The sequence below is a fragment of the Ochotona princeps genome, chromosome 17, assembly GCF_030435755.1.
Source record: "Ochotona princeps isolate mOchPri1 chromosome 17, mOchPri1.hap1, whole genome shotgun sequence".
Taxonomy (NCBI): domain Eukaryota; kingdom Metazoa; phylum Chordata; class Mammalia; order Lagomorpha; family Ochotonidae; genus Ochotona; species Ochotona princeps.
In genome coordinates this window covers 53,169,672-53,187,842 of record NC_080848.1, presented here as the reverse complement: position 1 = coordinate 53,187,842, position 18,171 = coordinate 53,169,672, and the positions used below count along the sequence as shown (strand labels likewise).

General features: G+C 56.1%; 2 protein-coding genes and 7 non-coding genes across 10 annotated transcripts; 1 reads left to right on the top strand and 8 right to left on the bottom strand.

The window, feature by feature from the left end:
• Positions 1-68: 68 nt before the first annotated feature.
• Positions 69-1,190, bottom strand: BORCS6 (BLOC-1 related complex subunit 6). Its single transcript, XM_058675500.1, has one exon. It carries the CDS (start codon positions 1,136-1,138, stop codon positions 86-88), a length of 1,053 nt encoding a protein of 350 aa, XP_058531483.1. The 5' UTR covers positions 1,139-1,190; the 3' UTR covers positions 69-85.
• A 6,131-nt stretch (positions 1,191-7,321) lies between these two features.
• AURKB (aurora kinase B) lies at positions 7,322-10,779 on the bottom strand. 2 transcript variants are annotated; one of them, XM_012929724.2, is made up of 8 exons: positions 10,707-10,779; positions 9,412-9,514; positions 9,251-9,305; positions 8,939-9,130; positions 8,571-8,709; positions 8,293-8,441; positions 7,673-7,847; positions 7,322-7,527 (listed from the first exon to the last, which is right to left on the bottom strand). In XM_012929724.2, the coding sequence occupies exons 1-8, from the start codon at positions 10,752-10,754 to the stop codon at positions 7,375-7,377; spliced, it is 1,014 nt and encodes a 337-aa protein (XP_012785178.2). In that variant the 5' UTR covers positions 10,755-10,779; the 3' UTR covers positions 7,322-7,374. The 2 variants fall into 2 exon arrangements, with proteins under 2 accessions (XP_012785178.2, XP_058532241.1); XM_058676258.1 differs by lacking the exons at positions 8,939-9,130; positions 9,251-9,305; positions 9,412-9,514; positions 10,707-10,779 and having other exon boundaries at positions 8,561-8,641.
• A 2,684-nt stretch (positions 10,780-13,463) lies between these two features.
• Positions 13,464-13,535, bottom strand: TRNAW-CCA (transfer RNA tryptophan (anticodon CCA)). The gene has a single exon. It is a non-coding gene; the product is annotated as a tRNA-Trp (tRNA).
• Positions 13,536-13,913: 378 nt separating this feature from the next.
• Positions 13,914-13,985, top strand: TRNAG-UCC (transfer RNA glycine (anticodon UCC)). The gene has a single exon. It is a non-coding gene; the product is annotated as a tRNA-Gly (tRNA).
• A 558-nt stretch (positions 13,986-14,543) lies between these two features.
• On the bottom strand, positions 14,544-14,615 carry TRNAD-GUC (transfer RNA aspartic acid (anticodon GUC)). The gene has a single exon. It is a non-coding gene; the product is annotated as a tRNA-Asp (tRNA).
• A 377-nt stretch (positions 14,616-14,992) lies between these two features.
• TRNAP-CGG (transfer RNA proline (anticodon CGG)) lies at positions 14,993-15,064 on the bottom strand. Its single transcript has one exon. It is a non-coding gene; the product is annotated as a tRNA-Pro (tRNA).
• Positions 15,065-17,162: 2,098 nt separating this feature from the next.
• Positions 17,163-17,236, bottom strand: TRNAT-AGU (transfer RNA threonine (anticodon AGU)). Its single transcript has one exon. It is a non-coding gene; the product is annotated as a tRNA-Thr (tRNA).
• Positions 17,237-17,496: 260 nt separating this feature from the next.
• TRNAS-AGA (transfer RNA serine (anticodon AGA)) lies at positions 17,497-17,578 on the bottom strand. The gene has a single exon. It is a non-coding gene; the product is annotated as a tRNA-Ser (tRNA).
• Positions 17,579-17,855: 277 nt separating this feature from the next.
• On the bottom strand, positions 17,856-17,929 carry TRNAI-AAU (transfer RNA isoleucine (anticodon AAU)). Its single transcript has one exon. It is a non-coding gene; the product is annotated as a tRNA-Ile (tRNA).
• Positions 17,930-18,171: the final 242 nt, after the last annotated feature.

The window sequence follows — 18,171 nt, the reverse complement described above, 5'->3', positions numbered from 1 at the left end:
GCCGCAGGCAGGCCGCGTCTGCAGAGCCGCCAGTCCCCCACCGGGGCTCCTTGCAAAGTCCCTCGGGGTCCGGGTCGCGTCCCGGTCACTTGCACAGCGCCTCCAACACCTCCAGCGTGCGTCGGATATCCCGCACCTGGCGCGCCAGCCCCTGCACGGGCTGCAGCGCCCGCTCCAGCTCCTCGCAGCGCGCCAGCAGGGTGTACATGCCCTTGATGCTCATGTCCACGGCCTCGCCTAACGAGTCCACGGCGTCGCGGTAGGTCTGGATGCAGCCCACGCTCAGAGCCGTCAGCTCCTGCACCGCGCCGCCCAGCCCGCGGAGCAGTCGGTCCACGCGGCCGCCCAGCTCCCGACTCAGCCTCTCCAGGTCCCGCAGCACGTCGGGGTCGATGGGCGGGATGGCGGGAGGCGGGGCGGCCGCCGGGCAGGAGCGCGCCGGGGCTGCGGCGGGGGGCGGCGGCGGCGGCGGGGCGCCGCTCAGCCGGATCTTGAGCTGCAGGTTGTTGGCGACGAAGTGGGTGAGGTCTCCGTGTCGGCTCACCGTGCCCTCGAGCTCCAGCGGGCTGGAGATGGTGGCCCGGCGGCCGCCGCTGCCCGCGCCGCCCTCGGCGCCGCCGCACGCCCCGCTCAGCCCGTCCAGGCTGCGGCTGTCCTGCAGGCGGCTGGAGGACGAGCGGCCCGGCCTGCCGGCCGCCGCCTCCTCGTCAGCGTCGTCCTCCTCGAGCGCCGCCTGCTCGCCCTCCATGCCGCCTCCCGCGCCCCCTCGACGGCAGCGCGCGTCCTCGGGCGGCGGCTCCGGGTCCCGGCGCCGGGAGGACACGGGCGGGTCGGGCTCTGCTGGCGCCCCCCGGCGGCCCTCGGGTCCAGCCGGCGTGGCTCGGGCGCCGGGCTCGTCCTCCTCCCGGGGCGGCCGCTGGACGCCGCCGCTGCAAGTCTGAGAGGAGGACGCGCGGAGGGACCGGCTCGCTCCCGCACGGTCCTCGGCCTCTTCCTCCCCCGACACCCGCAGGAGGCCTGAGGGCGGCTCCGAGGACGGCCGGCCCGGCCCGCCGCGGCACCGCGCGGCCTGCGGCTGCGGAACCGGCAGAGCCACCAGGTCCGAGTCGGGAGCGGGCCGCCCCCGAGGCGACTCCATCGCGGCAGGCGGGGGGTCCCCCGGCCGGCTCGGAACTGGTCCAGCCGGGCGGCTGCAGGCGGCGGCGCGGCGCCTTTAAGGGGCGTTGGTAAGAGGCGCGCCGATTGGCGGCCGGCTGACGGTGGTCAGGACAGGAAGAACGTGTGGATTGGCTGCGGCGACCAGGAAGTTCCGGAGCAAGAGCTGTGATTGAGCGGCCCGGCCCACGTGAGCGCCCGTCCCGCGGCGCTCGTCGCCCCGCCCTCCCGTAAAGTTGAAGGGGGCAGATCTTAAAGACGCAGGTCCTCAAATACGCGGAGCCCCGCGGGGTCCGCCCGTCATCGTCCCGTCCACAAACAAACCAAGCAAGTGGGGACCAGGTTTGAGGTTCCCAAGGCAGGTTGTTAGGATGGAAACGGTAAAGAGGATGTAGATCATAGATAGATAAGAGATTAAGTGATGGATCTCCAGCCTGGACCTTGGGGTGAACCTGCGCCTGGTTGACCACGTAGATGAAGCCAGCGTTCTCACAGAACCTCAGGGGATCGTTACCTCGTCTTCGGCTGGCAAAAGTGGCCGTTGAACTGGCCGCGCGACTCGTGGTGGACAGGGCGGCAGACTTAAACAGTGCCTTTGCCGTCTCTTCTGCCCTCCCTCCCTCCCTCTCCCCCCTGTGGAGGAGGGTATGTGGGCTTTGCAGGAAACTCTCACAAGTTTTGATAAGCACCAGATAGGAAAAGAGAAGTTGTGATTGAGGATGACTTCTCATCCGTAGCCCCAATGCCCGGCACTCAGTGCTTGCAAAGCTGTTAATTTGCTCTTTTGGTATCAAATATATTCAAGATGCAATTCTTTGTCACTTGCACCCAGAGTCCTGAAAATACACCTTACCACCCCGAAGTACCTCCCCTCCCCGCTGCAGCTGTCGCCCCGTCCCCTTAGCTCACAGACACTAAGCCATGTACGCTTCTTTGTGCACTGAGTGACAGGACACACGCTGAGCCAGCCAGGCAAACAGAGCAATTTATTGTTTTGCCCAATAAAGGTCTGCAAAGCGCGTGGGCCTCCGAGAAGCCTGCACTCAGAGGGTCTTTGGTTTCTGCCTGTGAACTTCCTCACAAAGGCCCAGCAGTCATGTCCTTTGGCCACCTTTTGTGGGATCACTCCCTAATCACCTCTCACCACTTCTTCTTTGTTTCCTGCCAGGACCCCCATCCCAGACTCCGCAGGTTCTCCCACGTATGAGCCAAGAGCCCATCACCACTACCAAAACTGAGGCGCGGGCGCCAGGGCAGTCTGCCGGGCCACTTGTGCAGTTGGATTGGTCCTGGTTGTGCAGACTCCAGGACAAGCCTGCCAGTACCTCTGGATGTCCCAGGAAACCTTCAATAAGCTCTTCTGCTAAAGTGAGCCAGAGAGGTTTTCTGGTTACATGCACTCAGGAGCCATGGCCGAGCTCCTGCACCCTCCGTGAGACCTGAAGAACCAAGAGTCTTTCCTCCAACACCCCAGCTAATCTCCCTTTACATTTTTTTTACATTAAAAAATGGTTTATTTATTTGAAAGAGTGACAAATACCTCTTCCATCTACTGATACACTCCTCATTATATCCAATAGTCAAGCTGAAGCCAGCAGCCAGGAACTCTGGGTCAGCCATGTGGGTGGCAAGGGGCCTCAGGGCGCATTAGGGGGGAGCTGGGTTGGAAGCAGAGCAATGTCTGTGCAGCAGGGTCACAGGCACAATTGAAACCATTGTATGGAAACACCAGCCTCTCCCTTGATTTCTTACAGGGTTAAATTACAAGCCCCTTTTAGTCACCTGGGCAAAAGAGGGCCACATCTCATTGATTCAGGCCTGGGTAACAAAGAAATTCCTATGGCAGCTTTTGTAGTAGATGGCCAGGTTACCACCATCCCCACGTCTTTTGTCTCTGCACAGGTTGTAGACTTGGTGGCCGTTCTTGCTGTCTTTCAAACATTTTCCATGCAGCCCTTTAATTTGTATTCAGATAGTAGGTGTGTTGCCCATTCCCTTCCTGTGCTGGAGACTGCGGGCCAGATGTCTTCCCACTCTGCAGCAGCGTCTCTATTTGCTAAAATTCAAGCCTGTATTTGGGCCCGCAAAGATAAATTCTTTGTGACTCATATTTGAGCCCATACAGGTTTACCTGGGCCCTTGACATCAGGAATGCGGCTGCAGATTCAGCCACCAAATTGGTGGCCTCAGCTCTTGAAGAAGCTCAAAAGGCACATGCTAGATTTCACTTGAATTCTAACACGCTTTGTTTGCGCTTTAGTCTAAGGAACAAGCCAGAACCATCGTGAAGCAATGCTCAGTGTGCCCTCAGTTTTTACCTGTTCCTCATTATGGTGTAAATCCCCGAGGACTGTTGCCCAATCATGTCTGGCAAATGGATGTGACACACACCCCAGAGTTTGGGACACTAAAGTATGTGCATGTCACTATCGATACTTGTTCTGGATTTATTTTAGCTACTCTTCAAACAGGGGAACAAGTCAGACATATTGTAGCTCATTGCTATGCATGTTTTTCCATCTTGGGAACTCCTAAGTTTATCAAAACTGATAATAGTCCTTGCTATACTAGCAGCAAGTTTCGTGATTTTGCTGCCCCCCACCATATACAACTAATTACAGGTATTCCTTATAATCCTCAAGGACAAGGTATTGTGGAACGTGCCAACCGTACTATTAAGGATTACCTTATTAAAACCAAAAAGGGGGAATATAGCACTCCCCGAGATCATCTGAATCTTGTATTATTTATTTTAAATTTTCTAACATTGGATGCTGAAGGACGGTCTGCTGCAGATCGTCATTGGAATCCGTCTCAGAAGCAGAAAGGTTATGTTATGTGGAAGGACCCTTGACTGGTAAGTGGCTAGGCCCAGATCCCGTCCTCATTTGGGGGCGAGGATCAGTTTGTGTTTTCCCAGAAAATGAAAACGGTCCGAGGTGGATTCCTGAGAGGCTTGTCCGGCAAGCTTCTGCTGCTGAGTCTGGTGAAAGCTCGGGTACTGGCCATGGTGATGGCATTTCAACCAGATCGACGGGACAAGCAAGTATATTAGGCCTTTATATATAACATAAGTATATCAGTATTTTGTTGCTGTTCTGCAGCGTGTTCCCTGACTGATGGCAAAGCCGAAGTTTATCCGTGGCTTTGGACTTTGTTCTCTGAGAGCCATGCGGGATGGGGGAGGAAGTATTGAGCCTTGCTATTACCCATCCGTGCTTTGATTGGAACTCCTTTTGTTTTGTTTATATTTTCTCCACCTTGTCTTGGAGTCACCAGAGCATGTCTCTTCCGGGACAAATGCTTATCTTGTTAGGTACTTACTTCCCCAACAGACAAGGGTGACATTTACATTTCCATTCCCCACCTGAAGCCTCAGCCCATTTCTGTCTCCAGCCATTGCCAAGGGGGAGGGCTTCAGAGGGGCTTCAGAATGGCTCCCTCCTTCTTCACACCCTGGGAGGCAGCAGGCTAATGCTTGAGACCCTGACACTCACCTGTGACATTTAGATGGAACTTCATCCAGGTCTCACATGTGAGTGTAGGGACACAAGGACTTGAGCCATTTTCTGTTACTTTCTCATGCCATTAGTAAGGAAATGGAGCAGTCAGGATTTAAACTGGTGCCCAGATGGGATGCCAGCATTGCAGGTGGCAGCTTAACTAGCTGTACCATAACATCAACCTCCACACTCTCTCCTCCCCCCAACCTAAATTTTTAAATTTTTCTTTAAAGATAAAAATAACAAGTAACTTGATATGGCCAAGGTCACAGGGCAAATACATGGTGGACGAGGAATTGGAGTTCAGGTGTGCTGGGGAGTGGAAGCCTGTTCTGGCATGGATTACCCCTTGTCTCACAGGCCACTGTTGGGATGGGGAACAGATTACCCACTCCCCAGGAATGCAAAGGAGAGACAATTACCTGCCAACTTATCGCATACAAGACCAGAGACGGGGAGAAGTGACTTTTCATTTCTTCTTTTTGACATCATCTAGCAGGAAGATGACCATCAAGAACCCAGATGGAGCAGAGCCCCAGTGCAATGCACTGTGCCTTGTGGGGTCTTTCTATGCCACAGGTTGCAGCCCCCTGTGTGCCTTCCAGGGATTGTGGAGGGGGTTGGGGGTGGTGCGCAGGGCTTATGTGAGCCATAGACAAGTGTCCCATTGTTTGTGCCTTGCATGAAGGGGGTGGCTGTCACTCTGGATGTTTGGAATTTTCCCGTGCAGCAAATTCGAGGCTGGAGTCACCCTGTGGTGGCCGAATTTTCCTACCAGCAAGCGCCTCCAAGTGTTCAGACTCTGCCCTGGCAAGATTGGCCTCTGGCATTGATTAGGGGAACGCAAGCACAATGTGTCCTGCAGACAGGAGCTGGATGTTCCACCTAGGGTGTCCTGGTGTCCTCTGCATGAATCCCATTGGTAAGAAATGCATCCATGGGAGGGTTTGGGGAATTTTGGCCCAAGGCTAGAAGGGCCAGTTTCTTGTTGTCTTGGTTGCTATTTGTTTTTATACTTACTTCTAATTTGAAAGTCAGAACTACAAAGATTTTTTTTTTTAAGATTTACTTATTTTGGGCCCAGCGGCGTGGCCTAGCAGCTAAAGTCCTCGCCTTGAACGCCCCGGGATCCTATATGGGCACCGGTTCTAATCCCGGCAGCTCCACTTCCCATCCAGCTCCCTGCTTGTGGCCTGGGAAGGCAGTCGAGGACGGCCCAAAGCTTTGGGCCCCTGCACCCGCGTGGGAGACCCGGCTTGGGATCCGCGCAGCACCGGCCGTTGCGGCTCACTTGGGGAGTGAATCATCGGATGGAGGATCTTCCTCTCTGTCTCTCCTCCTTTCTGTATATCTGACTTTGTAATAAAAAATAAATAAATCTTTAAAAAAAAAGATTTACTTATTTTAACTGGAAAGGCAGATCTATGAAGATAAGGAGAAAGATGTTCCATCTGCTGGCTCACTCCCTAAATAGACACAACAGCCAGAGCTGAGTTGATCTGAAGCCAGGAGCTTCCTCCAGGTTTCCCATGTGAGTGCAGGGTCCCAAGGCTTTGAGTCATCTTAACACTGCTTTTCCAGGCCGTAAGCAGGGAGCTGAATGGGAAGTAGAGCAGCCGGGACATAAACTGGCACCCATATGGGATCTTGGCACTTGTAAGTGAAGGATTAGTCAGCTGAGTCATGACACCAGGCCCAAGAAATCTCCTACCCACTGGTTCACTCTTCAAATGATCATAATGGCCAGCTTTGGGTCAGGCTAAATCCAGGAGCTAGGTGCCTCATCTGGGTCTCCCATGTGGGTGTCAGGAACCCAAACACCTGGGCCTTCCTACGCTGCCTTTCCCAGGCCACTAGCAGAGAGCTGGATGGGAAAGTGGAGCAGCTGGGACATGAACTGGAATCCACATAGGATGCCAGGGAATCAGGCTGTGGCTGCACCCGCATGCCATGATCCCTGCCCTATTTTCTCAGAGAAGTAGGAAGGGGAATCATGAGGGTGGGGGGCTCTGGGGGAGTGTTGTTGTCTTAGGGAGTGGAAGGCCCACATCCTGGGGAGGTGTCAGTGAGTGTTAATGTTAAGGGTGTAAACCATTGGGGCCCTCTACTGTTGCAGGTCAGGGCGTCAGCTGGACCCCCACATTGGTGATATCATCCACCTGAGTGTACTCTACAACCAGCAGCATCTTGCTTTCTCTAGCTTGTCCCCAGAGGTGCACAGAAGGCTAAACAACGTGTCCATCTGTAGAACGGCTTGACAGAACCAATCCCAGAAGGATCGCCATCAAGGGTTATGGTGCAGCAACGGAAACAACAGAAGTGCAAACCATCATAGCCTCTGAGACATGAACAGCAGCGAAAATCAAACGGCAAGACAAGGCAAATGGTGAGATGCCGTTCACAGGACAGACCCTCCCCACCAGCCAGAATATAGACATAGCTAGAGCTAAGCTCTGAGGACAGCGACCCAGCGCCCACCACTGCTGTCACGCAGGGCATGCAGCCTCCTCCTCAAGGCCTCCATCCAGAGACATCCACACACGTCTTACAAAAGCCTCAGCTTTTATTAAATAAAAAAGAGCTAGAAGACAGTTAAGGGACCAGGCCAGGATTCACTCCATTCTACCTGCATATGCATCTTACACACACACACACACACACACACTCACACACACTCACACACACAGCCAAGGCAATCAGGGGACAGACTGCAGGGTTAGGGGGGCAACACCCGCTTAGAGTGGGCCCGGACCCAAGGGTGAGCTGAGACCTGGGCCAGAGATATACGATCAGAGGGGTTGTGCTTGAGCAGCTTTGAGATGAGGTCCTGGGCCCCTGTGGGCACTGATGGGGGGAACTTGAGGTCCACCTGCAGGGTGGGGGTGACAGGAAAGACCCTCAGGCTTGTTTCCTCCTTGCTACCATCCCACCTGAGTCTTGCAAGGATCCAGGGACCCACTTGCAACTCCCAGCCCCAGGCCTCTGCCGCCCCGAGCACCCAGCAGCTCTCCCACCTTGACAATGCGCCGATACGTCTCACTGTGGGACGCGCTCTCAAAAGGTGGGTTCCCCACCAGCAGCTCATAGCAGAGCACCCCGATGCACCACAGGTCCACCTTCTCGTTGTGCGTGCACCCCTCAATCATCTCAGGGGGCAGGTAGTCTAGGGTGCCACACATGGTCTTCCTCCTGGTGGGACAAAGGAAATGGCAGGGGGCGGTCCCTGCGGCTAAGAGATGCCTCCCACCAGGGGGACTCCACCTGCAGGGGCATGGCTCCACTCCAGCACTGCACCCGAGGGCTGTGGGGGCACATTGATGTGACACACACCAGAGCCCCATAGGTGAGCTCCATGCTGTGCCCCACACGGGGGGCTTCAACAGGGCAAGCAGGAGGGCAGCATACGGAGGCATCTCTAACACCCATCAAGCTGACTGCCTGAAGTGACTCAGGCTGCCTTTCCACCGTGCCTAATCAGGAAGCATTTAAAAATAGTGTGGGGGAAGGGTTTCCAGTGACCACAGCGGGAGAGATCCTGCAAGGCCTGGAGCACGGGCGAGCCATGGCAGCGCAGAAAGGGATCCCCTACCTCCTCCAAGCCTCATGTGCCAGCCTCACGCCCAGCGCTGCTTACCGCAGGGAGGGGGCGTGCACGGACCAGCCGAAGTCGGCGATCTTGAGTTCTCCCTGCAACCCCAGCAGCAGGTTCTCCGGCTTGATATCTCTGTGGATGACCTTCTTTTCATGGCAATACCTCAGGGCATCTGCCAACTCCTCCATGATCTGGCAAGGCCAGCAAGGGCACTCAAACACAAGCCCCGCCCTCCTCCAGCTGCCAGCAATGAGTCCCCAGCCTCACACCCTACCCCCCACCCGCCCTGTCCCAGCCCTCCAGTGCCCACCAGCCCCAACCGTGGCTGTTCGCTGCTCATCAAAGGTACGACTCTTCTGTAGCTCCTTGTAGAGCTCGCCGCGGGGGGCATACTCCAGAATCAAGTAGATCCTCCTCCCGTCATAGAAATAGTTGTAGAGGCGTAGGATGTTGGGGTGCCTGGAGGAGGAGGGAAACAGGAGGCTTTAGGCTGCAGCTGGGCATAAAGCAAAGATGACAGGACCTACAGCGGGGCAACCCAGACAGGCTGCCAGTGGTGAAAGGGAACACAGGCCAACTCTCAGAATTCAAGACCGGTGCAGACTGAGCACCAAGAGACCACCATCTAGGATTGGTGGGACTGCCCTGGGAGTGAAGGGGCTTGGGAGGCCCCAGGGTGGGGTCGTACTGCAGATGTGCCTGGATCTCGATCTCCCTGCGTAGCTGGTGCTCCACACCCTCTTTCTCGATCTGCGACTTGAAGAGGACCTTGAGCGCCACAATGAAATGGCTTTTCTTCTCCCGGGCCAAGTACACATTGCCGAACTTGCCTTTGCCCAGAGGACGGCCGATCTCAAAGTCGTCGATGGTCAAGGGGCGCCTAGGCAGTGAGTGGGTGGGTGACACAGCTCAGCGCCGGCTGCTGGGCATCCCAGGTGAATCCTTCCTGCCCATGGCCTCCCCTGATCCCACACTGCACCTGCAGGCTGGGAGCACTTACGTAAAGATGGTGGGTGCCCCACTGCCATTCTCCGTGCCCTTCTGGCCAGGGGCAGCTAAAGAGAGAGCAAGGATGTTGTGACTGTCCTCTGCCATCCTGTCTGCCCCTATTCCCGTACAATCCAGCCCCTCAGTCACTGCCGTCCCACTTGGGCCACTTACCCACGGGCTGGGAATTGGAGCGGTTCATGAGGACCAGGACTGACGGGGTGGCAGGCTGCTTCCGGAGGACTCTCTGAGGCAGCGTGTTCAGGCCAGACTGAGCCTAGGGAGGGGACCCGGCTGGAATGTGCTGCAGCCAGCATTTCTGCTGCTATCTCAACAGCTACCCACTCATGCAACACCTCCACCCCCACTGCCGTACTGAGAGAAACCCTGGTGCCACAGCTTTGGGTCTCCAGTTCTAGGACTCTGCTTGGGGCCTTGTACAAAAATAGGTCAGGAAGGAATAACCCCTGCTGGCTGAAAAGACAAAGGAGCAGGGGCCTTCCGGTGCAGTGAAATAACAGGCTAATCTTCCACCTGCCAGCACCAGCATCCCATACGGCTGACGGTTCATGTCCCGGCTGCTCCACTTCCTTTCCAGCTTCCTGCCTGTGGCCTGGGAAAGCAGTAGAGGATGGCCCCAAGTTTTTGGACCCCTAAGCCCATGTGGGAGATCCAGAAGAGAGTACTGGCTCCTGGCTTTGGACCAGCCCAGCTATGGATGTAGCAGCCATTTGGGGAATGAACCAGCAGGTGGGAGATCTCTGTATCTCTGACTTTCCCAGTACAACGAATAAATAAGTCTTAAAAAAAAAAAAAGAAAAAGAAAACACGGTTGTAGACAACCCCCTCCCCAACACCTAGCATCCTTCACCATCACCTTCCCAAACACGGGCTTCCAGTCTGTAGTTCTGTCCCTAACCCAGTGTCCAGGGGAGGCCTCAGCCAACCCATGACCGTGACACACACAATTATCCACGACCTCCCAGGAGCCTAGTGCAGTGCAACTCAGAGGTGGTGGTGCTGGCAGGCCTTGCCCACAGCAGCAGGCACTACACTGGGGACCTCTGCAATGCCACAGACTTTAGGGCTAGTCTGGTGGCTGTCCAGGAGGGTCCCAGGACCACTAATCATCAGGTACCAAACAGTGATGGACAAGCATCTGATTTGAACAACAGGCAGTCTACAAACAGAGCTGCTACTCCGTACGAATTACACACCCAACAGGTGGCACTTGAAAGCAGAGGGTAGCCTCTGCAGGGGCAGCAGCTGCCACCCAAGCCGGCTCCACACCACACTATTCAGACCCGGGGGCGGGGGCAGGTGGCACAAAATGGCCAGAGCCAATCTTGCCAGCAAACTTTTGGGCCTCACATTTGGCAGGTTAAGGAGGAAGGTAACGCTAAGCGGGATCACCCCTCTATAATAGAACCTCCAATCTTTGCCCCTCGGGGTGGGGGTCGGGGGCTTACCGTGGGGCGGCTGTAGGACCAGGGGTAGCCGTTCTCCTTCTGGGCCATCCTTCCAGGAGAAGGGGGAGGGTAGCTGGGCGCAGAACGGAAAAGACAGCCCAGATCAGCAGAATGAATAAGAGGGATCGGACCGATCTAAGCAGAAACCCTGGGCGGGGCTGGCGGAGGACAGCCGGTCAGCACACTGACCACACCGCCGGCCGGGACGCACGCAGCCCGGGTCCCGCAGCTCTCGCCCACCCCCTTCCGGGATCCCGGTGCGCTCAGGACCCCGGCGAGGCGCGCGCGCGGGCCCAACGGACCCTGCCGAGCTGCCCGGCCGCCTGCGCTCTCCCGGCGCTCTCTCCTGCCCTCGGAAGGAGGCCAGCTCACCTTGCGGGCCGCTCGGCCGCCGACCGACCGACTTCCGCGGGGCCGCGGCAGACGACTGGGCCTGCCGGGACTGTGCCTCCGCCGAGGCGCTTTCAAATCTCCCGCTCGGGACCCATTGGCTGAAGGCACTCCGGGCCCGGTTCGCATTGGCCACGTCGCCTGTGGCGCAGACGCACGTGCACCCAATGGAAGCCGGCGGAGTGAGAGCGGCCTCAGGTGGGGTTCCGGGGCTGGTTTACTTCTTCCTTTGGTTGGGGAAGAAGGGGGCTCGAACCCACCACCCGAGAGAAGTCGTCGGGTCCTTGCCATACGCCAGACAGAACGAGAGGAGGCTGGGTCCTGGGTCAGCACCCCGCCACAGGGGCTGGATTCCCGTAGGACATGATTAGGATGGCGCCGAGGAAGGCAGACACGGTTTCCATGGCTCATACACTTTTAAAGTTTTTATCAGATATTCAAGGATGCAAATCAGTGTGACCTACGCCTTGGAACTGTCTCCCTCGTAGCATCCAGGCCACCCTCTCGCTATACAAAAATGCACACGGCTACTCAAGTCTCTTATAAGACGGTGTCGGATTTATCTAGAATCTTCACTCAGCTGTCCCTTAAGTGCTTCTTGGAGGACTGAGAATTCTTAGAATGCCTGCTAGCTAAACGTTACAAGTCAGCAGGTTTTATGGTGTCTTGTTCAGCGGGAAAGCCTGGACAGGGCATTCCCCGTCTCACCCTCGCTCCTCCAATTTGGATCTACTGTGGTGGAGTCTGGAAAGGCTGGCTGTACTTGGGTCTATTTCTGGACTCGTGAGGTGGTTTATTTAAGTCTTAATGTTCACGTCGTTACAGTCTTGTCCTTGAAGGCCCTCGCTGTTCAAGGAGGAGTTTCCCCCTCAGCGGACATCTCTCTGCAGGGTTCTTGGAGCACTCCAACTCATTTTCCCTTGATTTTTTTTTTTAATTGAAAAAGCAGATTTTGACGGAGAGAAAGATCTTCCATCTGTTGGTTCACTCCCCAGATGGCCAGAAGAGCTGGAGCTGAGCCAGTCCGAAGCCAGGAGCCAGGAGCTTCTTCTGGGTCTGCCACGTGGGTACAGGGCCCAAGGCTTTGGTGCTTTGTTGCCAGACCATCAGCAGGGAGCTGGATGGGAAGTGAAGCTGCTGGAACTTGAACTCATATGGGATGGATGCCCTGCAGAACATGGGCTCATATACCTGTGAGCCGCCCGTTCCTGATTTTTCAAATCTTTACAATTACAGTCTCCCAACTTGTAAAGGCTCAGTTTCTCCCTTAGACCCCTCCCCCACTGCCTGCAAGTCCTCCCACACCACCCCACTTTCAGAGAACAATTATTCTTTCAGGAAGAGGAGCATCCCTTGAGACAGACCAAATGTCACCAAGCATTCAAGGACATGTACACCCCATGCCACAAGGTGACCGCAAGTCTCCATGATGACCACAAGGCTGCACACACACACGTACACACACACAGCCATGCCGAAGAAGCACAAGGGACATTGCCTGCAGCCTGTGCCTCCCACGTTTCCTCAGTTCCAGCCTCTGTACCCTGAGCCACAAGGGAAGGTCAGTTGGAGCCGGAGATCTTACTTCCTGTGCCTGACCATGCAGATAGTCACCTCCCCCCAGGTGACAGGCTCATGGTGCTGATCCAACAACCGCTGAGGAAAAGAGTACATAGTGGGGTGTCTGAGCGCCTTCCCCTTTGCTTCTAACGCTGACGGGTTCCCTCTGCCTCAGGGGAGCCACTGTGCGTCCCTGTGTCTCCTGTTCAACCTTGGTAAAAGATGAAGGGGCCTCTCGGGGATTCCCTTGAGATGGCAAGGTGGTAGCCTTCCCTTTTATTGGGAAAAGCAGGCGCTTTGTTAAGCAGCACCCCTGGATTTTTCAGTGGCCAGGACTGTGTCACCTGACTACTGCAAAGGAGGGAGCCTGGGAGGGTCACATCTTCCACCTGTGTCTCCTAGAGCCACCATCTCACTGCAGCAAGGGAAAAGTGGTGGAAACGGGTTCCTTTGCTCAGCGTGGAAGAGGGTGCTTGAAATACCTTATCAGAGTTTCTGGGTTCAAGTCCCTGCCCTGCTTCTTGTCCCAACTTCCTGCCATGCAGTAATGACGACTTGGTCCCTGCCACCCAAGTGGGCAGACCTAGAGGAAATTCTCAGATCCTAGCTTCAGCTTGATCCAGCTTTCACTGTTACAGGTATTTGGGGAGTGAATCAGAGGACACTCCTTTGTGCGGTAAGCAACATGGGTGAACCACAAAACAGTGCGCAGCCACTCAAAACGTTACACATGAAATGACTCACGATGAGGGAATGAAATCCAATTTGAATCAGAGTAGGGTAGGGGTTGAAAACAAGTGTATCCGTTGACCCCGACGTGATTTGAACACGCAACCTTCTGATCTGGAGTCAGACGCGCTACCGTTGCGCCACGAGGCCCGTACTAACTCACGTTTTGGGGGATTCTGTAAACAGAAAGACCATCAGCAACAAGAGGCGGAGTTTTTGCCTCCATGTCCCGTCTGCCGGGCGCTAGCTCGGACCTGCGTGCAAACGCACGTGGGAATTTAAACCCATCAACCTCTTAGTAAAAGACGGAGGCAAACCGTGTTGCGGCGCACCTGGCTCCCGGCCGAGGTCTTCGGTTTCGGGACGCATTGTGCTCGCCGAGCAGGGACGTAGTTTTCCGTATTGGGGATTTTTCCCTCCAGGACTACAGCCACGCGCGACCGCTGCTCCCGTCTGTTTCAGCGACCGGGCAGACGAGCAGTCTGTGCACGTGTTATATAGCTGCAGGGAGGCGTCTCGCAGGTGCGGGCGTTGGTGGTATAGTGGTGAGCATAGCTGCCTTCCAAGCAGTTGACCCGGGTTCGATTCCCGGCCAACGCATCTAGTCCTTTTGGCTCTTCTCACTCCCGCCATCTGCAGGAACCTTCTTTTCCTGAAAGGACCCCCTGGCCCCGCCATCCCATCCGGCGAAGGGCAGCTGCCCCCTGGGCCTCGGACCGCGGACTCTGCGTGGACCTAGGTTCCGTCCAGTCACAGACGCCACAGGAGGCCGTGGAAGCACCGCGGACTCCTCCCCGGCTCGGCCGCTGCTGCACCTGCGGGGCGCAGCCGATGCCCACAGCTGCTGGCCGCGTGACTCCTAGAACCCAAAGCGTGGTTTACGGCAAAGCGGAAGCTCCTGATTTCTAACTTGGGGCAACACGGGGATTTGTGCTTCGTGCCGTTTGTCTTCTGTTTTGTCCCATGTCGTAACTGGAAACACTCATGGCTCATTTATCACACATTGAAATTCCAAATACAATCTAGAAAGATAAAAACTTAATTTGCAGAGCCGGTTCAAATGCCCCAACTTTTATCTTCGGTATCCATGAAGGAAAAAAACAAAAACAACCCAGTGTTCGGGCGGTTAAGCGGTGACTGAGCCATAAAAGACTGCACCTCCCCGTCGGGGAATCGAACCCCGGTCTCCCGCGTGACAGGCGGGGATACTCACCACTATACTAACGAGGAGTGAGCTGTGGAGCTAATTCTCAACAGCCCTGATCAGGGCCTCGCAGCGGCTCGTCCGCCCGCAAGTCCTTCAGGACAGAGGCTCCCTTCAGCTCCGACAGGCCCGAACTCTCCTACACGAGCCCCACCGCAAGGCATCCACAGTGCACTTTCGCCATGTTACACCGGGCCCGGCCGAGGTGCCACGCGTGACAAGAGGGAACTCCCCGGGACCCTGCCGGGCTGCATCTGAACGCGGCCTCCGCATCCGCTCGACAGAGATCAGTGCTGCTCCCTAGGAGTTGAGAAAGACTTTCCAGCCGGGCCTCCCGTTGTTGAAGCCACACAGATTTGAATTCTTTCACTCCCGCAAAAGGAAAGGAAAAGAAATAAAAGCCGGGCTCGTCCGGGATTTGAACCCGGGACCTCTCGCACCCGAAGCGAGAATCATACCCCTAGACCAACGAGCCGACGGGAAAAGCTGCTCGCGCATGGCCTTAGAGGTCGCAGCCAAGCTAGCGGCCCGGGAACGCCGCGCGCGCCGTGCGCCCTGGCGCGTGCTCGGGGCCCGCCCGCCGCTGAGCGCCCAGGAGCGGAGGGTTCGGATGCTGGGCTCCCTGTCCGTGGATCTCGACTCCTCCCAGGATATAGCGTCAAGGAAGTGGGTGGGAGTGGTTTCGGCCGCGCGTCTGAACTGCATACCAGGATTCTTCAGGACTCTTCCCTGAACGGGGGTCGGCCTCTCCCCGCCTCCACGCGCGCTCCTCGGGCCCAGCCTCCCCTGCTTCCGATCTCGGTCCCCAGCCGTGGAGTCCCCAGGTTGGGGGACGCTTAGTAAGCCCTAAGATCCCTAGATGCCCCGGAGCCCCTCTCGCCATCCTTACCTCGGGTGCACCCTCTTCCTCCGGTGACAAGCAGGACCCTCAGTCTCTGCGCGGCGTTCAAGTGTCCGGAGTGATGCCAGGGTGCCAAGGAGACCCGCAGAGGAGGCAACGGCACTGAACCAGCTGTCTCGTAGCTTGTGAGCTGGACAAGGCGCCAGGTCACACGGACAGGACTAACACCCCCACTCCTAGCACCATTGCTAGCTCTGCCCCCAGGGTTCACCCTCTCCAGTCCGCTGCTAGGAGACCCTTCTAAGCTGTGCTCACCACCTGCAGCGTGGTAGAAGTCCTGGGTGAAGAGACCACCCTACACGCATGAGGGTCTAGGACTGGACTGACCATTTTTGTAATCAGCCCTCCTTGGACTGCCTCTAACGTCGTCGTGGGGTCTGGTGGGGTCAGTTTCAAGCCAGAGTCCACTTGCCCTCAGTCCAGTAGTTTTTCAGTGCCGAGTTTCATCTTGGGTCTTAGCAATTAGCTCCTGTCAGCAAGTAAGTCATGGCATACTGGACTGTAGTACCCCCTGGCAGGAGCAAGATTGGGGACTGAAACGGGACCGATAGAACTGTTGGCACTGCCCTGCTGGGCTGGTGATTATGAGAGCCAAGGATGGGGGGGGTGTGACCCAGGCTGGTCAAGACGACAGCACCCATTGGCATATGTCTGAGGGCAGGTCAGGCTGAGCTAAACTGCAGGAGAGCCAGATGGGACACAGAATGGACTGGGCTAAGCCACATGCTAAAGCTGGGCTGGGTGTGGGCCTGGTGGGGGTTGTTGAGGCTCACCTCCACAAGGCACCCACTAGTGTACATGAAGACCGCGCCTGTGGTGGGCTGGGCTGGACACTGTTGGTTCACATGAGATATGGGGCTTGGGGGGAACTGACCAGGCAGCCGCATCCGCCAGTTTGTGCATCGTGTGGTGCAGGTGACAGATGGCGGCGGACCCTGTACTGGCTGGTGCACGCAGCAGTCAAGTCTGAGGTCACTCCAGCTGAGGTTTCTTAGAGGACTCCCCAGCTGGACCACTGGACTCAGACCCTGGCCACAGGGAAGATCCCAGAATGTATGGTCTGACTTTGGAATACATGTATTAGAACTGGGCCTCTTCAGTTGCTGAAGTCCATACAGTGGACAGCATGCTCTGATACACACGGGGGACACGCCAGCCAGCTCATCTGGGTCAGCCGGGGATGTTAGCTGCCTTGTCAGAGGATGGAAAACAGAGCAGGTTGGACAGCTCTCCTGGCCAACTTGGCAGCACGTTCCCGGGCCTGTGGCTGCACCAAAGTGAACTCTTGGTCAGCCAGTAGACCTTGGAAAGATTCTCCCAACCGTGGTGCGATAAAGGCGACAACGTCATCAAATGACTGTTGCCCATCCCTGGGCGCTAATGTAGTTAGACAGCAGGGAGTGGTCCTCTCCTTCTCCCCCTAGGGACAAACATTTAAATATTTAAATGAAAAGAACATTTAAACATTTGTCCTACCCACCTTCCTCCATACCTGGACCCTCCTCACCCTAATTGGGGATCTGCAGGGGGAGTGCATCCCTCTCAACTATGTAAACAATATTAAAGATAAAACACTCAAAACAAGACGGGGAAGGGCGTGTTACTGGTGGTGTTGAAATCCCACACCCTGGTAGTTTAAGAAAAGAGAGATGCAACTAGACTCAGCCACAAAAGGCACCGCTGGGATTCGAACCCAGGATCTCCTGTTTACTAGACAGGCGCTTTAACCAACTAAGCCACGGCGCCAAGGTTAGGAACCTCCCCTCTGAAGTTCACCTACTAGAAGATTCGGCCTGGAACCCAGGCAGCGTCTCGCCATTCTTCATTTGCAGTTCCACAAAGCAACCTCGTTGTGTGTCACCCGTCGACATCAAAAGAATCAAATTAGAAACTCCAGCTTGGGAGGACGAGCCCATAGAACCTCGCAACCTCAGGTCCCGGCAAGCTGAGGCCGGGGGTTTGCAAACGGCTAGGTGAAGTGCGTTCCAAAACTGAAGGAAGGACTCCGTAGTCGGCAGGATTCGAACCTGCGCGGGGAGACCCCAATGGATTTCTAGTCCATCGCCTTAACCACTCGGCCACGACTACACCACTGATGGGATGGGGTTCTTCCTGTCCTTTCATTATTCTTCCCTCCCCGCGGGCCCGCTCCTACTTCCTCTTTCGGTATTCCAGGTCTTCGATCAAAGCGAGGCAGCAGCGTCGGCCCGACTCGCCTCCCCGGATGCCAAGAAGACACAGGAGTCCAGGGGGGACTCGGGTATTCGAGGTTTTCAGAAGTAGTTTTGTGGGGTTTTGTGACAGTAACGATCGTGGCTCCGGAAGGAATTTACCCGGGAGGTGCGTATAGAAAAGGAAAAAGCTTTGGCCCGTACGGGGATCGAACCCGCGACCTTGGCGTTATTAGCACCACGCTCTAACCAACTGAGCTAACCGGCCACTGCATGAATCCTTTTGCACACCCCTACTCATGACATCCGTAAAACAAAAAAAAATTGGCGTGCTGCCACACAATATATATCGCTTTATGTGTCTAAAAGTGGTCCAAAAGTTCCAAAATAACACCGGGAACCGATTCCTAACAGCCAGGAAGCCCGTAAATCCCCAAAAGGTCTGTCCGGGCTGTAGCCTAGACGGGACAAACACCAGCCAGTGTACGCGCTCCTGCAAACCTTCCTTGT

What these genes read in the sequence shown, in the direction of transcription:
- BORCS6 (XM_058675500.1), bottom strand. Translation starts at nt 1,138, where the DNA reads ATGGAGTCGCCTCGGGGGCGGCCCGCTCCCGACTCGGACCTGGTGGCT.
- AURKB (XM_012929724.2), bottom strand. Translation starts at nt 10,754, where the DNA reads ATGGCCCAGAAGGAGAACGGCTACCCCTGGTCCTACAGCCGCCCCACG. An exon ending in CTCCAATTCCCAGCCCGTGG is followed by an intron (nt 9,306 to 9,411) that starts GTAAGTGGCCCA and finishes CTCTCTCTTTAG; the next exon opens with CTGCCCCTGGCCAGAAGGGC. An exon ending in ATGAGCAGCGAACAGCCACG is followed by an intron (nt 8,442 to 8,570) that starts GTTGGGGCTGGT and finishes TGGCCTTGCCAG; the next exon opens with ATCATGGAGGAGTTGGCAGA.